We start from the raw sequence: 25,365 nt of genomic DNA, 5'->3' as shown, positions 1-25,365 counted from the left end.
AGCTGAGAGGGAATGTCAGACTTAAATCCATGAAGTGGCCAAAAAACAAGACTCAAAAAATGAATGTTGCTCCACCTCTGCTGGATGTGGGAATGGCCAAGTGATTGTTCCCTTGTTGCCATCAAATGGCCAAAAAAAAAAGAATGAATGTTTTAAAAGTTCAGCCTTGACGGATGTGGTTTTGACCCCTGGCATTTCACATCCGGAGAGTGATGATCAAGTTGACATTCCTATCTCCCAATCATTGTTGGCTTATACCATGGCAAACACTGACCAATAGTTTCAAGAAGGCTAGAGGAAAACGTTTGCTGTATGTTTGGATTTTTTAATGAGCCACTCATTTGCTGCTTTGGATTCAACAAATACATGTAAAATGGCAAAAAAACAACAACATATATGGCCTCAGAGTTGGGTGTTCATTATCAGTGTAATTGGCAGTATGAGCGAACATCTCAGATTGCAGAAAATCATTTGATTCTGTGTGAAAAATATTGCTTAATGGAGCTTTAATCACACTCTCCACCTTGGGATAAGTCATGTGTGTATGTGTGTGCGGTAATAGAGTAACTTGGCCATGTCACTAGCTGTATATCTCTCAGCAGGCAGTGGGAAATTAGGTCTAATCGGAGGGATATTAAAGTCACAATAGACTGCTCCTGCTATTAAGGCCTGTCAGCCCTGGCCTCCTCTCTCACCGTGATATCTCTGAGTCTCTGAATATTTATAAGCCTACATCACAGCCTACTTACACAGTGCAATATGTGCAATTTTCTTTCTGTGTGCGTGCCGGTGCATCAAGATATGTATCACCGCTGTAGCCACTCAAGGTCTTTGAATGTGTTTATGTGTGTCACTTTGCACCTGCTTATGCGGTCCACCTTTATGTCCTCTTCTCCCCAGGTGCAGTGGGGGCAAGCCTTTTCTCAGGTCAGAACAAACCTGTGACCATGGATGTGGATGAGGAGGAGAATATGAGTGAGTTGACTCTGATTTTTCTCATTTTTCTGTCTGTCTTCCTGTCCAAGCAATAGCTAGTCTCTACTTCTAAATGTCTGCCTGTGTTTTAGTTTCCCTCCTTTCTGTGCACCCGCATGTCTTCCCTTGTGTGGCCTCCTGTCCTTCTCTGATGTGTAATCAGTGTGAACACATCTTGCTCACCTATGTTACACAATTATTAGCATAGTGTCTGCCTAGCCCACATTTCATAGAATAAAGTAAAGTGCAATACAACACAAAACGTAATGCAAATCTAACCTGTACATATAAATATGTTTCCAAAAGGTATGTCTGAATAACAGAAACTACTGTTTATATATGTTGTGTTATCGCTAGTTAAATTCCAGTAGTTGCCCTCCCATGAGCATGATGCCAGCCATCATATGCCCTTACCTGAACCAAGACACAGAACAGAGCATACACACACAAACACACACAGCTGGTTTTACGGAAACTTTTTAAGGAAGAACTAATCATTACATCTGAGAGTTTTCAGGTCATACTACCGAGTCCCTCTACCTCCATTTCTCTCTGAAGAAAATCCTCTTCACTCCAGCTTATTGAACTTTAATTAGACATTTTGGTTTGAACTCAGTAACTGAGCTTCAGAAGGCACGGAACGACAGGACTGAATGTGTTTCCTCCACACCTTAGCGATTATGAACTCACAATCAAAGAAAGCTGTCATCCTAGCAGTGCCCTAACAAAGCCTAGCCCTACAAACGAGCAGTTCCTATTGTAGTGTCATGCTGAGTGTTTATGCTCTGTTTTTGTTGTGTTAAGTCAAATAAGAAGAGTTACAAAATGGTCTCTGTTGTCTTTCAAAGCCTCTGAAGCATCTTTCTTACATTTCTATTGCCAGTCAAAGTATATATTTGAAGATAAAACACAGCCCAAGCTCACGCAATTTCTTTAATACCAAGGGAAGACCAGAGGAAAACATGAAAGAATTTTTAACTTTTATGTGACAACCTTTGCCGTTCTTGAAATTCTTTAATCACATGAATCATTCCATATCAAAAGCCCAACAAAAGCGTTATGTGGTTCATGCAACCCTCACAGGGAATTTAAACTCTGACAGATCCAACCATATGGGATGTTTTGTCTTTGCATAAATAATGGGTGCTGATTACACAGACGCTAGCATGATAACAACCACAACTGCATGTGTGTGCAATAATTCAATGCATGGGGTCGTGGCTGTTGCTCTATGGCTTTTGTCCTCTGATATGGTCTTAGGCCCTGGAGTACTACTGGATATCCTGCAAAAAAAAGCTACTATACTAGAAAATTAATAGTATCAACTGTAACCCAGTAGAGAAAGTTTAATTGTGTTGAATGATACATTTTGTAAAAGAGAAAGGGAATTCCAGTTTTTTTTCCTGTGTGCCATTGTATTCACTGTATTTGTCTGAGCAGCATGCTAGGGTTTTTTAGGGTGTGATTACATTTTTTTGATTGGCTTATTGGTCCCTATACCCCACAAATATGAGAGGTATTGATCGCTTGCTCAACATGTGTATTTAATACTATTATGCATTTAATTCAGTGGACTCCCCAATTTGCAGTAGCTGAAAATTCTATGACTTCTATCCTTTGCAGAGAAATGTAATGAGCTACAGTACTACATGCTGTATATTTCAAAACAATTCATTTAGAAAGTCTGTGTCCTCGTTCAACTTGTACAATTTTCCACCACAGCTAAGATTTCTCAACTAATGCTGCAGCATCTGTGGTGGTTAAAGGTTGTTGTTGTTGAGATTGTGTCCCCAGTGTTTCCTCTATGTTGATTTTGTAGTGGCGGCCCACCATGGCAAAATTTCTGCCACCACGGTATCAGAAATAGGGCTGTACAAAAAATGTAGTCGCGGTTGCCTCACATTGCTATTTAACAACAAGTAGAACTATTCAGAGGTTATTGGGCCCGTCCAGTTTAACTCCACATACTGTTGTGTTGATGTAGTTTATTGTCAAAACGTTCGCTTTCTTCTGAGTCGACTATTAAACGAACAGCTCCGCCAAAAACATGGGGGAGGACACTGGATATCCTGGATCATCCAGGATACTGGATGAGGACAAACAATACCCACAAAAGCCCTGCTAGCGGCTCCTGCAGGGCTCATTACGTGCACAAGGGTGGCATGAAAAACATAGTATTATAGTCATTATGTGTATATATTAGGGCTGTCAAAATAACGCGTTAATTTCGATTAATTAATCTGAGAAAAACATAACGCGTTAAAAAAATAACGCAGATTAATTCATTCCATATTGACGTTTGGGGGGGCTGGGGGAGGGGGGCGTTGTTGTTCGGACAGACCTGCCCCTACTGCTAAAAGACAATCCTAAAGGAAACACTGGTCCCTGTCCAACACACACATTTCACCCATCAGCATTGTGATAGGTGATAGTTCTTCTTGGCTGTTTTGTGCACAGTTAGGCTGTCCCTCCTTTCCCTTGTTTATTTGCCAAACACCAGTTTGCAGAATGCATGCAAACACCAAAATATATTGCATGTTTTCAGTGCCGATATTGCTCATGAATTGAAGGATATGCAGTTTGTGTTCTTGATCTTAGGAATAAGTGTCTTTCTTGTTGCCTTTAGACATGTCAATTGTAGTATTGCAGATGGTAACGGCATGTCAGCACATTTCGCAACCTAAAACGCTGTGTTCTCTGACAAGCTCCATGGGGGGGATCTCAGAGGCGCAGGGTCTTATGAATGGCACCTCATTAGATACAAATTTCTAATTCAGATTTTCCTCATTTTAAATACGACAGTCATTCTTTTCAAAATCTTATGTAAAACGGGTAAACAGCTTTTTAACCTCCCACCGTTTCACCAGTCAAGACTTTAGGATCCTGCAGTAGGTGGAGTCTTCTCCTTCCGCCTCTTTGATGTATCCTCCTGTTTGCCTGGTTCTCAGCTCTTCCCTCTGCACTCCTCCCCTGCACTCCCTCAACCCAACCTACAATCCCACTCATGCACACTGCGGCCTCTCTTTCTCCTGAGTACCGCAAGGAGTAACCTATCAAGCCTTTGCTGAAGGATGTTATAAATGAAAATTTTTGCCAATATTCCATCCACTTTGCTAACTGGTTTCAGTGATATGTGTTCCCCAGTAGAGTATATTTCAGGACTCGCAGTTTCAAACTGAACATTTAAAATGTACCTAATTTCTCTGTGGGCACTCAAGCGATTAATATTGATAGAGTGGATGAGGAATAGCTTTGTGTGCGTCTGTGTTGAGTGTTGTGCATTTATGTGTGAGGCCCATAACACTGTGCGACCTTTGAAGTGTATAGTAGTTGTTGAAAATATATTTCTCCCACTTTACCCTGAACATGAGAATAGCAAGCCTTCATAAATACAACTTTAATTATAAAGATATATAATAGGTTAATTTTAAAATAAAATACCATATAACCAAAATATAGTCCAAAAAAATCCCTTTACTGTTTTAAATGTTGACCATCTCTAAGAACTTGGCATACATTTAACAACAGTAGATGTACTGATGTTCTACTATTTGTAGTAATATCAATAGACTATAGGTTAATATGTTCAATCAAATTAAAAGCCAGCTTCTCTTGCTTTGATAAAGGAACACAAATCATTGGTTCAGTTCCAAAGAGTGATAAAGGAATCTATAAATTTTGCATTTACAAGATCCTGCAACGAAGGCGTTGTAAGTTACTCTTTCTGGGCACCGCAGGTTCGAGCAGCACAGATGTTAAGGAAAACCGAAACCTGGACAACGTGTCCTGCAAAGATGGGGTGGGAGTGGCTGAGCAGCTCCCCAATGGAAGTGGCCTGGGCAGTCGAAAGCGCCCCCTGGAAGAGGGGAACAATGGACATACACACTCCAAGTTCCGGGCCAAGAAGCGCAAGAAAACCCCGGGGCCGGTCCTGCCCAAGAATGCTCTGATGCAGTTGAACGAAATCAAACCGGGTCTACAGTACAAACTGCTGTCTCAGACAGGACCAGTCCATGCCCCAGTTTTTGTCATGACTGTGGAGGTCAATGGACAGATGTTTGAGGGCATGGGCCCAACTAAGAAGAAGGCTAAACTAAATGCAGCTGAGAAAGCACTGCGTTCCTTCGTCCAGTTCCCCAATGCCTCTGAGGCACACCTGGCAATGGGTCGAACACTGACAGTGAACACAGACTTTACATCTGACCAAGCTGACTTCCCAGACATGCTCTTCAATGGCTTCGAGACACCAGCCGCACCTGAAGAATCCTTCTATCTAGGCTCTAATGGTAGCAGCTCCTTAAACTTACTAGGGGAGTATCCACTGCCCACACCACCTGGCAGCAACCTTGTCCAGGCCCCATTGCCCCCTCCATCGACATTCAGCTCGCCCTCCAGTGGCAAAAACCCAGTCATGATCCTCAATGAGCTCAGGCCAGGCCTCAAATATGACTTTGTCTCAGAGAGCGGGGAGAGTCATGCCAAGAATTTTGTGATGTCAGTAACGGTGGATGCACAGACGTTTGAAGGCTCAGGGCGCAACAAGAAGCTGGCTAAAGCCCGGGCAGCGCAGGCCGCCCTCTCAGCTCTCTTCAACATGCAGCTAGACCAGACTCCATCCCGGCAACCCATACCAAGAGAGGGATTGCAGCTTCACCTACCCCAGGTAAGATGTTTCTCTTCTTGTAGAGATTCTCACCAGATCAGAAATCCAACCATTTAATTTATTTCACCAAGATGTTGAACAATTGGGACACACACAATGCATCAGCCACATGCTTTCTTCAATAGCGGTGTATTGAAAAAGGTCTACCTTGTTTTACATTTTCTTTTGTGAAGTCACTGAGTTTTCAGGTTGACGCAACATCAGTTTTACAGGCCTTGGAAGTATGAATCAAATATGAGTGGCCACATTCTTTTGTGAATTTAATAAGCCAAAGAAACCTATGTAAAGGGGTTGTGATCTGAAGTTACAGCATGTATCAGGTTTTATAGGATGCATCATGCCTGAAAGCTTTTCATAATACAGTTTTGTTGGCAATAGTTGAAAAAGATTTAGCATGTTAGAATGCCCTTAAAAGCAAACATGTGCAATGTAAGGCTTTTCAATTTGAAGACATTCAGTAGTCTTGGACACACTGAAATAACCTTTCGGCTTGTAAGAGATTCTAGACACCGAAATGGTAATCACTGGAAATAACTCCCAAAGTTGTGAGAATTTTCTTTTCATTTTTGGGGGAGTAACGGCAGATCTCATCAACTTGCTTTTAAAAAGATGCAATGACATTTCTTACACATCATTTTCACTATCATTCTGCCTTTATTAAAGCTGTCATTGGATCATTTACTTGATCTTGACAATCATCCATAGGCTTGAAACAGTAATTAGAATATGACAGAAGTTGAAATCACAAAGACTGCGATGGGTTTCAGAAGTGCAGGGTGCTGCACATCTCTAAAAGATTCTTTTTTCAACACTACACATTTGATCCAGATCAGATAATCATTGTCACGCAGATACTCAAGATGCCAGTGCCTGCTCCATCTCTTACTTCTCCCTAGGTTATGTACATTTTAAATCTTGGTAAAGCACAAAATTGTACCCCCTCTTCCTAAAATGATCTGATGATATTATATAATCGTAGTATCATTTGGTCAGTTACTGCTCAGAGACTTGACAGAAGATGTGGCCAGAACTAAACAAGAAAGCATTGTTGTTTAACATAGTCTTTATCCACCTGTCAAACGCTGCTGTTGTGTCTTTAAAACCTAATTTACATCAGGTGGGCAGGGACACTAGGTTGTTGCTTTTGATGCCACTGTAGAGGTGACTGTCAGAGCCACGCCACTGTGTGGAGCGAGATAACACAGTCGGCAAAGCTAATCAGCACAGCACACTGTCAGCAGTCACCTCCCCAAAGGCTTCTTTTTTCTCTTTACTCACTCTCTCCACTTGTCAACTAATTTATCCAACAAGAACCCCATTTTAACGACAGTGCCCCCACTAATTGCTCTATTTATTCTCTGTCGCTTGGTATTTGATTTCTGCAGCCTGTGTCCATCTGGCAAGCAACTAATGGGGACAAATGGTCGGAGTCAATTGCTGTTGCAAAAAAACATGTAAACTTTAGCTTAGTTTTTTATAGTTTGAGTGGTTTTGTTGATGCGCAAACCATAAAAGTAACCAAAACATATGTTGGCGCATATTGAGAAAATTTGGTGTTCTGTTACTCACTCCCAAAAGGAAATATTTTTAGAGATTAACTCAATCTCAATCAAGTCATTCCTACACCAGAGAAGACCTTGGCATTGGAAAGTCAAATGATCTGGCTACGAGTGGATGACTCCAAAGTATAGCAGGGAAGTAATATTACACTAATCTCTTTAATTCGTGGTCATCCAGCCGTCATCTCTCCTCTCGGTTGTCATCATTTTCCATCACATTAGCAATGGATAAAGAGCCAGCAAGAGAAGGTGGCTGTCCAATAACAAAATAAGTGTGAAATTCACTTGAGGTTCCCCCAGAGTTTAGCCTGCTGTTTTAAACCTTGTGGAATGTCGACAAACACTTTGTTCACACCGATGCTCAGGTTTACTTGTTTGGTTTTTTGCTTCACTGTCACAAGGGAGATGGTAAATTATAACTGTCAAGCCAAACTCAAACAACAGTGTTGCTTAAAAGAGGGTTCGATATACCTCAGGGGGTCAACCCAGTTTCACTTGTTGCCGTTTCTGCGCTTCGACGCTTGTTTGGAGCTGAATGCGAACACTGTGACAGGTACATGGTGCTCTAGGGGAGGATAACATCAGACGCGCTTTGTAAACTGACACATCTGACACAAGCTTGCGTTTTGTGTGGCTGTGTGTATGTATGTGTATGTGTGTGTGTGTGATTCCAGGTTCTGGCTGATGCAGTCTCTCGCCTGGTGGTGGATAAGTTCAGTGAGCTGACAGAAAACTTCACCTCCCCCCATGCACGGCGAAAAGTCCTAGCAGGGGTCGTCATGACAACAGGTAGATTTGAGAGGGAAAGGTGGTTGGTGCTTCCAAAATACGGCACTGACAGTCAATTCTCAAGTATTACTAAAAGGAAAATGTAGGTTGCAAGGCTCATAGAGAAAAGCTGACAATGTTTTCACTTCACGTATAAATTTGCTCCGTATGATAATGTTTCACTGAGAAATGAATGGCCTATTTTTTTTTTTCAGCATATGCAACAACAGTTATGAGTTAAACAACAGCCACTGTTTTTTTTTCAATTCTATAACCAGTAGTGGAAATGCATTTACTCAAGTACTGTACTGAAGTATTTTAGGTATTTGTACTTCCTTTGAAAATGTCATTACTTTGCCTTTTTATACCTCACTGTTTTTTTTGATAAGCTCATCATATATGTTTGCATGTACAATCTTAATTTAGTGTCTAAATTAGGATTTTGCACACAAAACAATATGATAATCTTAGAAAATATGATGCCTTGTTATAGATTAGACAACAGTATATGAATTAGTTAAATATCTCCTCTGGACATGTTTTAAGACATAACTAAGACAAACTCTGCTTTGATGAATAGTTTGTGTTTGACCAAAACGTTTTAAACCGAAGAAAAAAGAACTTCTTCTTTTTCTTCCTCACTGAAAAAGCCTGAAACAATCTATGTAAATGTAGATATTTTTCAAAAACTCAAACTATCATATAATAATACATTTTATTTGTAGAGCACTTTTCATTGAAAAACCAATGCCAAAGTGCTAAATATCTTTAATAAAAAAAAAAGTTTAAAAAAAAATGCTGGACACAAGACGTTTCTCCTACTTCATTGAAAAGTGGCTTCAAGTTTCCACCTCCACATTTGTGTAAGCTGCATAATGGACCACAATTGGCTTACAAACTGTGATGTCACAAAATCATGCTCATACTGTAGGTACACGTGTTGAACTGAGATTTAAGGTGAGCACAGAGAAACCCCTTCAGCAGATGAATGTGAGAACAGTCACTCTGTCTGGACACCCTGCAGGGTTAGACAAGGACAATAGTTAGAGGTTGGATTTTAAAAGAATAGAAAATGATCACTGTGACAGACAAGTTTGCAAAGGATTGCACTCTGTCCCATCAAGGCCATTAAAACACAATTTGGACCAGTGGCATATGTCCAGTATGTACTTTAAGAGTGTGTGTCCATTACCTGATAAGTCTCTGTTCCCTCTTCCCCCAACAGGGACAGATGTGAAGGAAGCACAGGTAATATGTGTCTCCACGGGAACCAAATGCATCAACGGTGAGTACATGAGCGACCGCGGCCTGGCACTCAATGACTGCCATGCTGAGATAATCGCCCGACGCTCACTCATCAGGTACCTCTACACTCAGCTGGAGCTCTTCCTCAGGTCAGTGGACGCTGTCAGTTCTGTTTAGTTTCTAGTGTCGGGAGGTTACTTGTATTGATTATTAGGGCTGAACGGTTTTTCTGCCAGATATTGCCATTACGGTTTGATTTGCGGTTTGTTTGTTTTTTTAAAGTTTAGCTTAAGTTCAATATTGTCTGTGTAACAGATAAAACATGTCATGGAACATTATAACATGAGACACCAACAAAACTGCTCTGTATCTTTATGAGAGGAACATAAATATGACTTTCCAGCAATAACTGATATTTAACTATTATTCCAGCATTTATCTTACGAAAAAAACAGTAATTATAATACCAAAAAGAGGAATAAAAAATGTTAACCCAAATGTTAGACCTAACATTCAACTAAATATTGCACATTCGATTGATCGCGGCCTTCACAATTAGCTAATCACATTCTTTCAAATCGCGATTCCGATTTGAAAACGATTCATCGTTCAGCCCTATTGATAATCTAATTATTGTATTTAGACTGCTCTTTGCTGTATCTGATTCCATCCATTTTAAGTGCAGTTAAATTAGCTATATTGCTGTTTGTTAGCCCTGAATTAAATGTGCCTATTGAATCTTCGTCCCAACCACAGCAAGGAGGACCAGCAGAAGTCGATATTCATGCAGTGTGACAAGGGAGGCTACCGGTTAAAGGAAAACGTTCAGTTCCACCTCTACATAAGCACCTCGCCCTGTGGAGACGCCAGGATCTTCTCTCCACACGAGGCCGGAGTTGAAGGTACACGGCGGTCGCAGTGCATCCGCTCGCTGCCTCACAACAGCCTCAGCTCAGCTGACATGTTTTTAATTTGGTCTCGTCTTAGTTCAGCATTCAGTTTCAACAACAGTGATGTTGGGTTTTTTTTAATTAAATTTGTAGGTTGTCCTTTTATCATTGGTTTCATTTAATTAGAATTTTATTCCGAATCCAAATACGCATTACTGACACATTTAAACAGGGCTCTAGTAATTAGAGCTTTTTGTCATTCGCTGTCTGTCTCTATCAGTCTTTCTCCCACCCAGCCCACCCACACTGTCTGTCTGATTAACCTCCCTCTTACTCTTGTCAAAGTGTTTTCTGTTGCACATGGCAGACTGAATAGAAAACAGCCACATTCAATTAGTCACTGAATAGATGGCGCCTGCTGGTGGAACAGCAGAAAACATTGATAACATAATAATAAATAATAGGTCATGCTTTTGTGGAAGCCATTTTTCCGTTTTCCTTTTCTTGGAATCTCTGTTTTCTTATGTTGAGGGGCGTTTTGTAGATCTTTGCACATTAATAGTCCATGATTTATTCTACACTTTTATGCTTTTATGTATGTATCTCTTTTTTGTATTTCTCTCTTCTTGTTTTGTCTCACTCAGACCAAGGAGACAGACATCCCAACAGGAAAGCACGGGGCCAATTAAGGACCAAAATAGAGTCAGGAGAGGGCACCATCCCTGTGAGGTCCAGCAACACCATCCAGACCTGGGACGGGGTGCTGCAGGGGGAGAGGTTACTCACCATGTCCTGCAGTGACAAGATTGCAAGGTAGTTTGGTTCAAACCTAGTTCAGTTATAGCCCTTACAAAATATGACTGCAGACACTGTTTGTGATTTATATTATAGTAAAAATACTATGTAGTTAGTATTGTAAACCCTCAGCGACAGCGTTCAAAGTTGGCCCCTCCTCCCCGTCTTGGAGCCAGAGAGAGAGTGCAGCTGTGGTCAAGCAAGCTGGAGAGTGAATGAGAGAGGGAGCGCCGAACAAAGCAGTGAATCAGAGAAATAAAACATTATTTTCTGATTGTTTCGCGGCAGTTATGTTCTGAAGCACAAATAAACACTCCCACGCCTCTGCGGAAAGGTGCCACATTGCTGGATTATGAGTGAATGCAGAGCTTCATCCTGTCTGTTTCTGTGTGTGTGTGTGTGTGTGTGTGTGTGTGTGTGTGTGTGTGTGTGTGTGTGTGTGTGTGTGTGTGTGTGTGTGTGTGTGTGTGTGTGAGTTAGACTCGTGTGTTGTTATTGGCTAGGGGTTACATACCCACATAGGGCCCAGAGGTTTGCTGACGCCCATAAACGTCCCACACCCAGACAAATAAAAAGAAAATCGAAAAATACAGGCTGAGGGCAGGGTCTCTGCAGATTCAGACACAGCCACATCACTTCAATCAGTACATTAGTTATTGAGTGGTGATTGAGTGGGGTTGTTTTTTGGAATAACAGCATCTGTTTTGTTCTCTAGCCCTTTATTGGACTAAAACACAGACTCCAGTTAACAAATCAAAGGAAGATTGTGTGTTTCCATAGATGGGGTGGCAGCTCAGATCTTTTCTTATGGAGTCTTCCCCGTTGGCCGATGACTTAATCCTACCTGAATCATCTCTCGTGTATCCCTGCAACTACCCCTGTAAATAAAACCAATACTGCCTGAGCTCCATAAAAAGGATGCAGCTGGACCAGTTTGAATAACAGCAGCTGTTTTGTGTTGTGTTGTTCTTCAAATTTCACAGAAAATCATTAAAGGAACGCTTGAACGTTTTGGGAAATGTGTTTATTCACTTTCTTGCTAAGAGTTAGATGAGAAGATTGACACTCTTGTGTCTGTATACTAAATATAAAGGTACAGCAGGCAGCCATTTATCTTAGCTTAGCATAAAGACTGAAAACAAGGGAAAACAGCTAGTCTGGCTCTCTCCACAGGTAAATCTACCTAGCAGTAGGGATGTAACGGTATGAAAATTTAACCTCACGGTTATAGTGACCAAAATGATCGCGGTTTTCGGTATTATCGCAGTATTTTTAAAAGTGTGTTCAATATGTTCAGAAAGCACTGATAGGCCTACACAAGCTGAAATTGATTCAAAAAGTGTAATAGTGTTTATTATATTACAAAAATATAGGCAATAGGCTTGTAAAAACTATTGAAAACTGGCTACTGAAACACCGGCCCGCTGTAGGGGGTCCGGTAAGAACTTGAACCAGTCCAGAGATGTCTGACTTTGAGATCCAGGAAGATTTATTTACAACTCCAACATGAAGTTAACTATGAAGTTGTATTTGACGTTACATGTGAAGTTGGATGTGGTTCTGAAATATAAGCAAGTAATAATGCACATTAATAAGCATCTGACTTACTATGAACATTATTTACCAAAACTAAATGTTATAGCCACCAGCATATAACAAGAAACAATACTAAGAATTACATTCATTTCTCTGTAATAATGAACATAAATGTAACATATTGCTCAGTAACAAAAACCAGGGAATAAGCCACATCTATTACAGCACACATATCCATAACGGAGCACAAAGCGTAATACACCTTTAATAGCTAAGCATGTGGCTCCAGAGCGCTAGTCTGTTTACTGGAGATTGCACGTTGCTAGCAAACACAACCTGAATATCAACACGTGGCTGCACAAGTAATATTAAACAATCTGCAAATCTATCAGCTATGCAATAAGAAACACAGCAACAGCAATATTATCAAGACAATAATGTATCTCTCTCTCTCTCTCTCTCTCTCTCTCTCTCTCTCTCTCTCTCTCTCTCTCTCTCCAAATGTCACGTCGTAACACGGGCTAATTCCACATCGTAGCAGAACACTTACTGAAGATAACGAGCAACTCTCAACTTAAAATAAGCAAATTTCCCAAAATGTCAAACTATTTTTTTAAGCAGAATGTACTTTTTGCTGTATATACTACACATTAATATGTTTCATTCTCATGTTATAACTTTATACTTTATACTTTACTTTAGCACACTTAGCCATAGCGTTTCATGATATTCTTTGTATGCATTTTATTTATTCATACTGCAATACATTGCATTATATCCTCGCTTTGTCATTTCAAGCCTATCATTTTCTTCAGGGAGTTTCAGGGACAGCTGAATTGATGGATCCTCTGTCCCTGGGGCATTTTTGCAGGCAGATCATAGCGTCTTTAGTCTCTGTCCATGTTCAAGGCAACACTGTGCCTCCCTTGTGACGAACGATAAAACTTCTCCATAACTCTTCTCTCAAGCCCCTTTTTTTCCTCCTCCTCCTCTTCCTCCTCATCCGTCCAGGATTGTAATACCTTGCCTGAACGCACAGAGTGATTGAACGCCGAGAATGTATTTGATGAGGGAGATGTCGACAGAGTAGCGGACGCTGTTTGCACCGTGTTAGAAGTCTTGTTGCCCTTTTGGCGTGTCAGAGCTGGTGCTAGCAATTCAGGTTTGTGATTGCGGTTGTCCAAAGTGGAGCGATCCAAGTCAGTAGAGGACAAAATAGGTTGGAAGTCTTACATTTTGTCATGTGTTGTTTTTTTTTTTTGGCCAAGCTTTACTAGAAAACACAGAAAAACATGAGATATTTTAAAGTTGACTGCAGTTTGGAGTTGATATAGAGCATCAGAAAATCAATCCATTACAGTTAAGATAAGGGATTGGTATTATGAGTACATCTCTTCCAATGTGAGGGAAAGACTGCTATATGCAAGGCGTCTCCTTCTGTCCCCATGACAGCTTTTAACCAGGTGAGAAATCTGCTGCCCACCTGCTTCTGTCCCTGTGTGAGTGATTGTTAGCCACAGGCCTGCTATTTAACACAGCAACTGACTGGCACACTTTAACCATGCGTATAATGTTCCCTGCTTACACAGTGTTTTCTCTCCTCTCGTTTTCCTTTGATTACATGCCCAACTCCACGGCTTCAGTGAGAACAAGCAGTTCTCTGCCTTTAGTGCTATTTGAATGAGCTCATTAACAAACAGCCAAAGCTCTTATGGGTTATTTCTCTCCGTTTGTCCTTTTTCCTCCTGTCTGTATATCTTTTAACAGCTGTTTATGTAAACCTACTGACTTGTTTTTACCCTGTTCTTTGAATAAGATAAAAAAAAAAAAAGAAATACAGAGATGTTTGACGGGAATGAAATTGAATGCCTTCTGAAAACATAACTCCAAATGTGTGTGTGCTTGTTTGTGGTTCTTTCTATGTACTGCGTGTGCCTTTTAGAGTGTTTTCAGGTGTGTTTGTGTTACCCTGTTGTGATGAAAAAATGTGTGTGAGTTACTGCACAATTTTATAAGGCTGTTTGACTGTGCTGAATGTGTGCTTCATGCTCGCAGCTATGCAATTTCGAGATTTCATTTTCACACTATATCACACACAGAATATTGCATATGGAGACGATGGCATCTCTGACTAGCCTGGGGTCTTATGCTTGCATATTCCTCATTGTTCTGGGTCCATGTTGGTAATTTCACACACTCTCCAACAGTCTGCCTGAAGCGAAAAGGGAGAATGGGAAGAGCTCATCATCACACTGTCAGTGTCTTGTTTTTTTTTTGTTTTTTTTAGTGGTCCTTAATAGATAAAGGCTAATCTATATTTTTTTTATATCAACGAATCCAACAAACTATGAATTCATCCTACTAACTTCTAGTATCATTTTATCAATGACAACAATAAGGTTATAAAAAGCAGGAAAGAAGTGGGAAATTAATTGAACTCCTATTTTGTAAATGTTGGGCCCAATTTGGCAAACACTATTAATAAAAGTAATGATGTACAACTTGAAGGTGGCTGGAATGGGGACGTAAAGTGGTGCAGTGCATGGTTTGAGGAGAAGTGAGTGAAAATGAAATAAGATCAATTGTAGCAAAACAAACAAAAGAACAAGACATCAACTGATAGTGATGGGTTGGACATGATTGTAGTGAAAAAAACTGTTGACTGTATACTGAAACCTCTTAGTTATATTTTCCATCTTTCCTTTTGTACAGGTATAGTTCCTGATAAGATGAAAACAGCAAAGGTCATCCCACTTTTTAAAACGGGAGATAAAGCCTGACCAACTATAGACCAGTGTCTCTGCTTTCACAATATGTGCAAGCAAAGCAAGGTGCTTGAAAAATTGTTTGTAAAAAAAAATTGATGCTTTTCTTGAAAGCTGAGTGAGAGTCTGTGTCCATGAGGGGAATAAAAACATTGTGAAAGTGAAAGTATTGCCTGTTTAGCCGAAGCCTCTTATAGCTCATTCTGATGTGCCATTGAGCTCTATTGTTGTCCAAAAAGTAATAAAAAAAAGACATTGAGCCACACTGTTGCTCTTGGTGACATGTTTTTTTGAATTACCATGAACATGGGCACTATAGCTTCACCCACATACACCTTCCTGTTGCTGTAAATTGGTAAATACACCAAATGTGTGTTAATCGCACCTGAAAATAGGAAATTATTTCTTTTCTTTTTTTTTTAAACAAAAACTAAATATGAACTGTGTATTTGTGCAAGCCCTTCTCACTCCCACCTTGTCAACATACCTGATGCCTGGTCGTTGGCCCTCAGCGTCAGATACCAACACACAAGGCACCCTTTAGCGTCTGTCGGGACGCACCTAGTAAAGGACATCCGGCCAAAAATTGTGAATTCCGGCGGATTTTCCGGCTGCAACGGAGCAATCTCAGAAGTGAAACGTCATGGATATAGACTAGGTCGCACCAGGCAGAGCAGCTGCTCGACCACGGCGCTGTAAGATGGCGTAGTATGAAGAGCAATCATGGTAGGGAGTAGTATTTAAGACCGAAAATCCGCTGAAGGAGGTAGGTTTGGGTGGTGGATGGGTCAAACAGCACAGGACTTTCACCCTGGGGTTTGACCGGGGTTTGTGTCCCGTTCTTGTACATTTTTTAACCCTAAACATGATTTTATCCTACATGTTGAAAACTGAGTGTCAAAAAGTGACATCAAAGGGGCAGGACCCAGAGAGTTAGGAAGTGACGGCAAGGGGTCCTGACCAAGCGTCAATATGTTGACATTTATTTGTGGCTTTTGTTTTTGAAGATGTGTACTGTTACTGTACTGTTACTGTAAGCATAAATGAGCTTGGAGTTGAATGCCACACAGAGGGTACAGTCAGTGGAAACATACACCAACCTAGTCTTTAAGTCTTTCATCTCTATGGAACTTTTGCTCTCTCCCTTGGTCTACTCTCTCATTTTCCTTACCCCTCTCTGTCATCTTTCTCCCTTCCTCGCTCTCATATTTTCTTCATCTCCATCCCTCTTTCTTGTCTGTATCTGCTCTCTCTCTCTCTCTCTCTCTCTCTCTCTCTCTCTCTCTCTCTCTCTCTCTCTCTCTCTCTCTCTCTCTCTCTTAGTGGGTTGGTGTAGGCAATGCTTCACAGAGCATGTCAATGGGAAAATGACTGGGAAGAGATGGCTAATGACACAGCATAGAAATACAAAGAAGTTTGTGGAAAATGAAATTGGATACCTCAGAAAGTATACAACTGTTGTGATTGTGTGTGGTGGATTGCATTGGCTGGCTATGTACTAATATATATTTTTGCTTATGCGGCTGTATGTGTGTGTCCACTTATGCACGTACCACATTATCCTACAGGTTGTTTTTTTTGTATACTCAGTTCCCGAACGCTTTGGATGCTGAAGAAACTTAATCTTCTTTTCATGTTTGTCATACAGTCTCCGGGCACTTTTTAGGCTGATTACAATAATTTTCACTGTCTAATGTCAACCATTGAAAGTCATCTGGATTTTTGTAAAGCATATTTTCATGTTCAGGACAATGAGGAGTTGACAGTGTGTAATAACCATGAAAAAGGAGAATAAAACATTGGTAGAAAAGCTGGTGTTTGAGCTCACAGATACATATTGTGTTTAACAGTTAATGCTAATGCAACTGACTGCTGTGGAATCTAGGTGTGCTTCATGCAACTTGTTTGAATGTGTGAAGTAGATTTTTTTCTGATATTTATGAATGTGTATAAAGTGTTGAGAAGTAAACCAAGGTATTTGGCTCGGTCTGATGAGACTATTTGTCTTCTGAATAACTGTGTGTGTCTGTGTCTGTGTGTGTGTGTGTGTGTGTGTGTGTGTGTGTGTGTGTGTGTGTGTGTGTGTGTTTTGCAGGTGGAATGTGGTAGGCATCCAGGGCTCTTTGATGAGCTACTTCACAGAGCCAATCTACTTCTCCAGCATCATCCTTGGCAGCCTTTACCATGGCGACCACCTCTCCAGGGCCATGTACCAGCGCATCGCAGATATCGAGGACCTGCCCCAGCAGTTCACCCTCAACAGGCCTCTTCTCAGTGGTGAGTGCCTACTTTGATGTGGACTAGATGGGGAAATAACATCAGATTTCTGCTGAAAAATGTTGACATGTTAACTTAACATATTTGCGCATTGCCAGACCTTCCTCCACAGCGTAGCTGAGGAGGGTCTGGCGAATCCACACAGAATTCTGGGATGGGAGAAAAACGTGCTCTGGTTTATTGGCATTTCTTTAAACCAATCACAATCATCTTGGGCGGCGGACGGAGCAACGGTGCCTCTGCAAAATAGCCTCGGGAAAGAACTTGTTTTGGTGGAACGTGTGTATGTCCAAAGGTTGTTTTAGTCGTGCAACAGAAAACTCAGATAGGACAGATAGTCTAGCTAGCTGTCTGGATTTACCCTGCAGAGATCTGAGGAGCAGTTAACCATAGTCCTCAGAAATCCACCGGAGTTTAAAATGTCAACACAAAGAAAGCGGAAGGTGACGGACATCCAGACGAAATGAGGGACATCTGGCAGAATTTCCGGCGGCACCTGAACAATCCCTGAAATAAAACGTTGTTGATATACTGTAGACTAAACTTAACAAGACCTCAGGCTGAGGTAAAAGCATGATCATGTTCACATTGTCATGTTTTAAGGGGATCTTTTTTAAGGATAATCTTCGCCAATCAAACTCTAGCTGTCTAAATATCAGAGAGTAAGACAGTAAACACATTCATCCTCCTCACTGGTCAGTCCACAGCAGAAAGACAGCTGAGCTGACATTTACCTAGTTCCTGTGGAATTTGAATAGCTTTATCATTTTGTGTAAATTTCCAGCATTGGCTTGACCTTTTAAAAAGGCCATATAGACCAGGGCTCCTGCTGTTTTTGTTGTTGTTTGTTGTATTTTCTATTTTTAGATGTAGCATTCATTTTTTGTCTTCTGGTTGTTCAGAAGAAGAAGTGTTAGGTTTGTCAAACCTTTTTTGCATAAATGGCATTTGGTTCTTAAATGCACGATATGTAATTTTCTGCCGCATAGGGGTCTCTCAATCAAAACAATAACAAAAGACGGCGCAATGCCGTCATTGCAGTCAGTTTTTGTGTTAAAGGTGCTTTAAGCGATGCCACGCGTTTTTTAGGCTACAACATTTTGTGTCACATACAGCAAACATCTCCTCACTGTCCGCTAGCTGCCTGTCCCCTGAACACACTGTAAAAAAAACGCTGTCTCTGTAGACAGCCCAGGCTCCACAAACGCCAACAAAAACAAACTGCACCAACCTGCACCACCAAACATAACAAACAGCGTTCCAGCCAATAACCGACAAGAAGGATTTGGGGGTGGGGGTTGTGGGGTTAGTGCGCGGAAGGGAGGGGGAGGGGACGGGATGAGGAGGAGGGAGGGGCGAGCTAGCCTCCATTTGTTTGACAATACTAGGGTTGTGCCGATGGACGATATCATCGTCCATCGTGATGGCTGGCCGACATCACGATGGAGAGCCGCCATCGTGATGCCACACGTCCCACCCTGTCAGACACACTAATCTTAGTCGTGGGCGCTGGACGGGAAATTGACAAGTGCGTCGGTCTTAAACTAGCAAAGACACTTGCTTTGCGCTGTGCTGCGCAGGGTGCAAGATGGGCCCCTTAAGTGGAAGCTTAAGCCCCCCCCCCCGACGACGATATCATCGACCATCGCCATGTTTTACTGTGAGCATCGTCAACTGCCAATTTAGGGGACATCGCCCCAACCCTAGACAATACTTCGAACGTCAACAAGAAGTGACGTCACCCAACGTCGCTTAGAGCACCTTTAATCGCTAGAGTTTAGCAAGTCATACGTTTTAACAAATAAGAATAACAGCACAGGACAACAGCAAAAACTACTTCTAATTTAACTCTAAAACAAACAGGTAAAGTGATGCTTCTCACAGGGCCTGGAGCTATATGCAGCTCCCCCTGCTCCTCCTCCCATGCTCTCTAAATGTCGGGTAAAGGAGATAATAGTATGGGGTTATTAACCTTTTCCGCTTTAGAGAGTTTTTAGCGGTGAAGGGCTGTGGCGTTAGAGCGCTGAGGATTTCATCCCCTTTAAATCATCTTCTGCCACAAGTGCTGCCAAATGGAACCGAGAAGCTTAATACACACACACACACACACACACACACACACACACACACACAAAGAGCAAGACACCAGGATTTATAGCATCCATATATCTCCCATTTATGCTTTAGATACAGTGGAGGCTGATGCCCAGTAGTGTGCTGAAAGAAAGCAGGCTCTGACCTCATAGTCCCCCTGGGTGGATCGTATTTTGTCTCCACTCAGTAGCAAAAACAAAAGAAAAGCAAGGAAAAAGTTACTGTTAGAGCTGTGGGAGTAGCTGTCATTTGAAAGAATGGGTTACCATGTTTTGTACCTCATCCATTGTTTAATACATCCATGCAGTAGGGTAGCAGGCGGTTAAGTTCCTGTGTGTCTCCCACAGAAGCTTTGGAGGACAGAGAAAGAAAGTAATTATCGTATTACAGTCCCTTTTTCTGCTTAAAAGCTTGAAGACATTTTATGTGTTGAGGGTCTTTTCCCAACACGTTGTTGGGAAAACGTTTCTTAAAATGTGGACAGTGTTTTAGTCTGGGATAACATATCGCTGTCCTGTGACATGTCAACTTGTTTTCAGCTGTGTGGCAATGCATTTTTCTGGTAATCTTATTGAGTATTTACATGGTGTATTCAGCTTAATAAGAAGCAGGATTTTCACAACCCATGAAGGAATGCTGAAGCTTATCCGATTACCTTAAAATCATGAAATTATTTACATGTTTTTGTTTTGGACGGCAACAATCAGTTTTGGCTCGTTGTGCTGCTCACTGTTTTACCCTCATTTGTTTTTGATTCCAGGTATAAGTAATGCAGAGGCCAGGCAGCCGGGCAAGGCGCCCAACTTCAGTGTGAACTGGACGGTGGGGGATCAGGCCCTGGAGGTGATCAATGCAACCACAGGCAAGGACGACATGGGTCGCGCTTCACGTCTCTGCAAGCACGCCCTCTACAGCCGCTGGGTGCGCCTGCACTCCAAGGTAGATACACAGCACTCGGGTGTTATGAAGCATTTTAGTTTCCGTCCATATTCTAAAGCACTTTTACACCCAGCCATATTCATCAGTAATGTGGGCTGCTGTCGTTTTGGTCACATTCCATTGGCTTACCATCCAGTCAGGTTTTGTTGAATCAATCATATGTTTGGATAACAATTGAAGAATTTGCAAACTGCTCCTGTTGCAGGAGCTGCAGCATGTCGCATTAATCTGCCTGAAGCAAACCTGAAGTTTCAAATCGTACTTCCTTGAAAAGCTGGATTAAGTAAAAGGAGCTGGGGTACCCACCTGTAGGGCATTACTGAGAGATCTTTTAGGTCAAACAGGACATTGAATTCCAGCAGTAGCATGGTGATTGTTCCTAGGCCACATACCGAGATCTGATTGGTCAAATATGAACTAAAACAACCTTTTCGCATTAAATCACATTTGGTTCTTAAACGCACAGATATAGCCGGCCACCGTCAATCCTGCCTACTGCAATGAAATATGTCGCTGGCAGATCTTATCAGCTGACTTAAGCTACGTCCATGAGTGGGTTGAAAGTTGTTATTGGCTGACTTTTGAATGTTTCCAGCTGACTCATTTCAAAGAAAGGATCTTGTAAAAGTGGGTCTTAATATGCATATCATGGCTACTTACCTTGATATCATGCTAGAAAAAAAAAAACATGATTGTTCCCAGACCTCGTACAGAGATCTGCTTAATCAAATATGAACTGAAACGTCAACAATTGACACTGTAGGTGAAAGTTAACGTCTGGAAACGTTTGGAAAATAAAAAGCGCCATTCAGAATTGTGTTGCTGCTGTCTTTCTCCATCATGCCTGCAGCCTGCAGCAGGAGGAAGTATCGCAGCTTGATGATAAGTAACGGTGCGGCAAAGGGTCAAAATAGTAGCCTGTTAGGCATGACGCGAAGTCGAGTGAAGTGTAAAATAAATTAATAAATGCCGGCATGCGATTAATGCCATTAAAAAAAATTAACGCGTTATGCTCGGCCCTTAATCGCATCGCAATTAACGCGTTAATGCTGACAGCCCTACTTTAAACCAATCACAATCATCTTGGGCGGCGCTAAGCGCCGGCCAGAGCCACGGTGCCGCTGCAAAATGAGGGACATCCGGCGTAATTTCCGGCGGCACCTGAACAATCCCGGAAATGAAACGTCGTTGATGTAGACTAATAGCGATTAGACCGAGCTGCAGTCAACGTCATGAGCTGTACATACGCACTTAGAAAAATCATCCAGAGCTTAACCTCTCTTCCCTCTTTCCCTTTTTCAGCTGTCATCCATCTTGTGGATCAAAGTGCTCAAGCCCAGCTCTTACCATGAAGCCAAGCAGGCCGCCACAGAGTACCACTCTGCTAAGCAGGCGCTCATCAAGGCCTTCCACAAGGCCGGCCTGGGGGCCTGGGTCAAAAAGCCCATTGAGCAAGACCAGTTCACCCTCTGCTCCTGAGGGAGTCAAGGGACCAAAGCCGGGATTCCTAAACCCCCCACCACCACCACCACCCCCCCCCCCAACACCACCACCAGTCCTCCCCCCAGACCACCCCCCGACCCAGGGCTGAAAGAAAGAAAGCCCCCTATTAACAACCAGCCCACAGAGACACTTACCTCCGTCCCGTGTGTCGGCGCGCACGTGCACTTTGTACTCGTGGAAACAAACGTGCGTAGTTTCACAAACCGTTCATAGCTCATCATTCTTATTCCTCAGAGGACCTCAGCCTCACCATGTCTTTTCTCATTATATTGATTTTTGTCCATTTTGATTTTAATGGATGTTTTTTTTTTTTCATCTTACTTGTTTTCTGTTTTAAAACTGGAATCCATGTTTTTTAATGCCGTTGATGTGGAAGTTAAAATTATGCAGTTGTGTCTTTTTTTCTGGATCAACGAGTGTAGCCAGTTTAGGGTGAAATGTAGCCGAGAAAACACATGATCTTTGTTAACTAAAAGCAATGTGTATGGACCTGGAAAAACAAATCTACTTGCTAAAATGAAAGACTTTTGACGAACTTTAATTTAAAGATGCATAAATCTTCAGGATGTAAATCTAGTGCTGAAAAAAAGTAAGAGAACATAAAATAGTTATATAAGTTTTAGTGTGTGTTACTTGGTCCGTTCCTTAGATGAGACTACATGTCCTTAGACCCTGTATTAAAGATGAAAAATGTTCCAAAATATTGTGACCCTGTTTGATTCACTGACTGGAAAGAATATACCGTACAGGCCAGGAGTCGCAGAAGTTTAGTACACTTTTTGTTGATTTTCTATGTCTTGTTCATTCATTCGTGCATATGTTCTGTAAGTTATATTATGTCACTCTCATTTCATACTTGAACAATGGGGGGGGGAGTGTCATGTTGAGAGCATCGCAGCCTCATCCCCCCACACCCCTCTCCGACTCCTCCCCTCGCCTGGGTCTTGGGACAAGTTTTGGGAGGTGCTGCACGTTGTATTTTTCCTTGATCTTAAGCCATGGCTTTGCATGGGAACTGAACTGGGAGGCCTACAGAGCAGAAAACACACAGTGGAGAGCCCTGTGCACCCATCAGTGAATGATTTTGAATGAATGCCAGCATCTTCCTCCACAGGCAGCTTTGAATCTTTGTCTCTATTTTCTAGATTTCTTGTGATTGTTGGTTTATTTGTTTTAGGGGGGAGGGATGGGGACAGTTTTTGTTTTTCTTAAAGTTGGGCATTTTAGGATTGGGGATACTACTGCAGTGAAAATGGTGATACACAGACCTCTCAGATCTTGTCACTTTGTTGTGGCTGGGATCCATGATAGCTGTCAGTTGAACTATTAGTAGAAGGCATGGTCTATGTGCTGTAGTGCCACAGACAGTACGTGAAGTTACATTCACTGGATGCCACATTATGCCAGTCTTTATTGATAGTCTGAAATTTAAACATGTCATAACCCCTGCACATAATTCTCAGCGAGAGGAACAGTGACGTAACACGAACAGACGTATGCTAATATCTGCGAAAACTCTTACCAGTAGGTTACAACCAAATGTATTACAGTGTGATGCCATTTTAGTCGTCCTCTCTTTTCCATCTACAGGAACATGTTAGTAGTTCAAGAGCACCTCTGTGATCTGACCTTTACACCCTGAGTGAATAAATGTCCTCGTGTTTGCAATTTGTAAATGAGGACGTTTCCAAATAACTACAGTTAATTCCTTTTCCCAGCAGTAGGAAATGTATGTGCGTTTGTGTGTGCAATCTACAGTATGTGTGTGCTCAGACGTCTTTAAGCATACTCTGTGGAATATTCACCAAAGATGATGTCCATGTGTGTTTCTGCCCCTGTATTTTCCACTATTTACTTTTGATTTCTACAGAAACTGTGTATTCCATTCGATACAGGGGACATTTGATTGTCAGGCTTCTTCTTTAGTGCATCTCTAGCTGTCAGTGGCCACGTTTATATTGTGACCTGCGATCATCATTGCTGCAGTAAAAGTAGTTCTCTGTATATAAGGAACAACAAAAAAGTCTGTTCCCTGTACAATCAGTTCATCCCGTCCTAACAACAGTGTTGACTCTTTCCCTGTTGCTGGGATTGTGAAGATGTTGATGTAAAGTATTAGTGGTTCTCTGTGACTCACTGGGCACCATAAAGCATGGCACTAACACTGCCGGGGTTAACAGGCTTCATCCCCATTGTAGCCACCAATGTTTAAAAAAAAAAAAAGGAAAATGCACTGTAAGGTGTCTCAGCTAAAAGTGGCATCCACAAGCTGGCACATGTGATGTCATATACTGTATGTACCCTTTTCTTTTCTTTTTTTACTTCTATTTCAGTCAGTATTAGATAAGCAGGAAAGGGGATTCCACCAGAGTTGAATTACTAGAATATTTGAAATGTGGATCACAGATTCCCCCCCCCCCACCAGGTAGACCTAGACCAAAGTCACGAGCAATACTCCTAATGTGTCCTTTAATGTCACCCCGTCACAAACAGGAGTCTGAAGTTTCCCTCCCCCTCTGCCCCTCCAGTCTTTGTTCTTCTCCTGTTCCCTCTCTCTGCAAAGCTGTCTGAGCACCAACACCCCCCCCCAAGACTGCCTGCTTCTAGAGTTTTTTTCTTCTTCTTTTGACTGCACTAAAGATGTCAACTGATGATGTCATGATAAAAAACCGTCCCCGTTTATGGATTGGATGGCAACTATCACAGCAAGAAACTGAACTGCTTCCGCTTAACCCTTTGTGAATCCTCGATGATGGCCAGTGCCCCACCTCCCCCCAACCCCCGCCCTGCAGCAGTAGTGGATTCTCTCTTTTATTTTTATTGTTCGGTGACTCCCAGAGTGGTCAGTGTTCTTCCACTCTGAGTTTCAGAGCCACGGCTCCCCGTTCTTCCTCTCTCCAGTTGTCCGATGTGTGAAAAACTCCACCAACAAGCAAACCCACCCCCTTGCATGTACTACCAACACTGAAGCTGCACCTAGCATGATGACAAACTTTTAAAGGACTCGAGTAGAAAAAACTAAACAGCTAAAGATAGATATATAAAATGAACAAAAAAGAATAAAAGAGTTCTTAGTTTACTTTTGCACATGGCTGGAATTCTTTCTTATCACATTGTGTGTGTTTGTGTGTGGTTGTTAAGAATGGAGAAAATTAAATGTACAGACTGAATGCTTCAAGATGCTTTGGGATTTCATGTATCCACGTATAGTAACTGTTTTGTGTGTACTAAATGAAGAAGACTGAAATGATTTCATCATCACCCTGATGCTTTGTGGCTGCTTTACCACACTTAACCTTAATTATAAGATAAAGATTTTTTTTATGAGGGTCATCATGACAGAATGAATGTATTCT

At 41.7% G+C, this 25,365-nt stretch overlaps 1 protein-coding gene across 3 annotated transcripts in view; it reads left to right on the top strand.

Annotated features, from left to right (window-relative positions):
- adarb1b (adenosine deaminase RNA specific B1b) overlaps positions 1–25,088 on the top strand; it is a 135,105-nt gene extending 110,017 nt beyond the window's left edge. For all 3 annotated transcript variants that reach the window (XM_078263264.1, XM_078263263.1, XM_078263262.1), the window contains 9 exons: positions 901–975; positions 4,713–5,638; positions 7,872–7,986; positions 9,191–9,359; positions 9,967–10,112; positions 10,745–10,913; positions 17,292–17,473; positions 20,328–20,506; positions 21,809–25,088. In XM_078263264.1, coding sequence (XP_078119390.1) covers positions 948–975; positions 4,713–5,638; positions 7,872–7,986; positions 9,191–9,359; positions 9,967–10,112; positions 10,745–10,913; positions 17,292–17,473; positions 20,328–20,506; positions 21,809–21,985 — 2,091 coding nt within the window. In that variant the 5' untranslated portion in view covers positions 901–947 and the 3' untranslated portion in view covers positions 21,986–25,088. The remainder of the gene's footprint in view (positions 1–900; positions 976–4,712; positions 5,639–7,871; positions 7,987–9,190; positions 9,360–9,966; positions 10,113–10,744; positions 10,914–17,291; positions 17,474–20,327; positions 20,507–21,808) is intronic.
- The last annotated feature ends 277 nt before the right edge of the window (positions 25,089–25,365 follow it).

This window comes from Sander vitreus, chromosome 11 (assembly GCF_031162955.1).
Source record: "Sander vitreus isolate 19-12246 chromosome 11, sanVit1, whole genome shotgun sequence".
In the NCBI taxonomy this organism is placed as follows: Eukaryota; Metazoa; Chordata; class Actinopteri; order Perciformes; family Percidae; genus Sander; species Sander vitreus.
The sequence above is the reverse complement of the archived record's forward strand: the minus strand, read 5'-3'. Positions and strand labels throughout refer to the sequence as shown.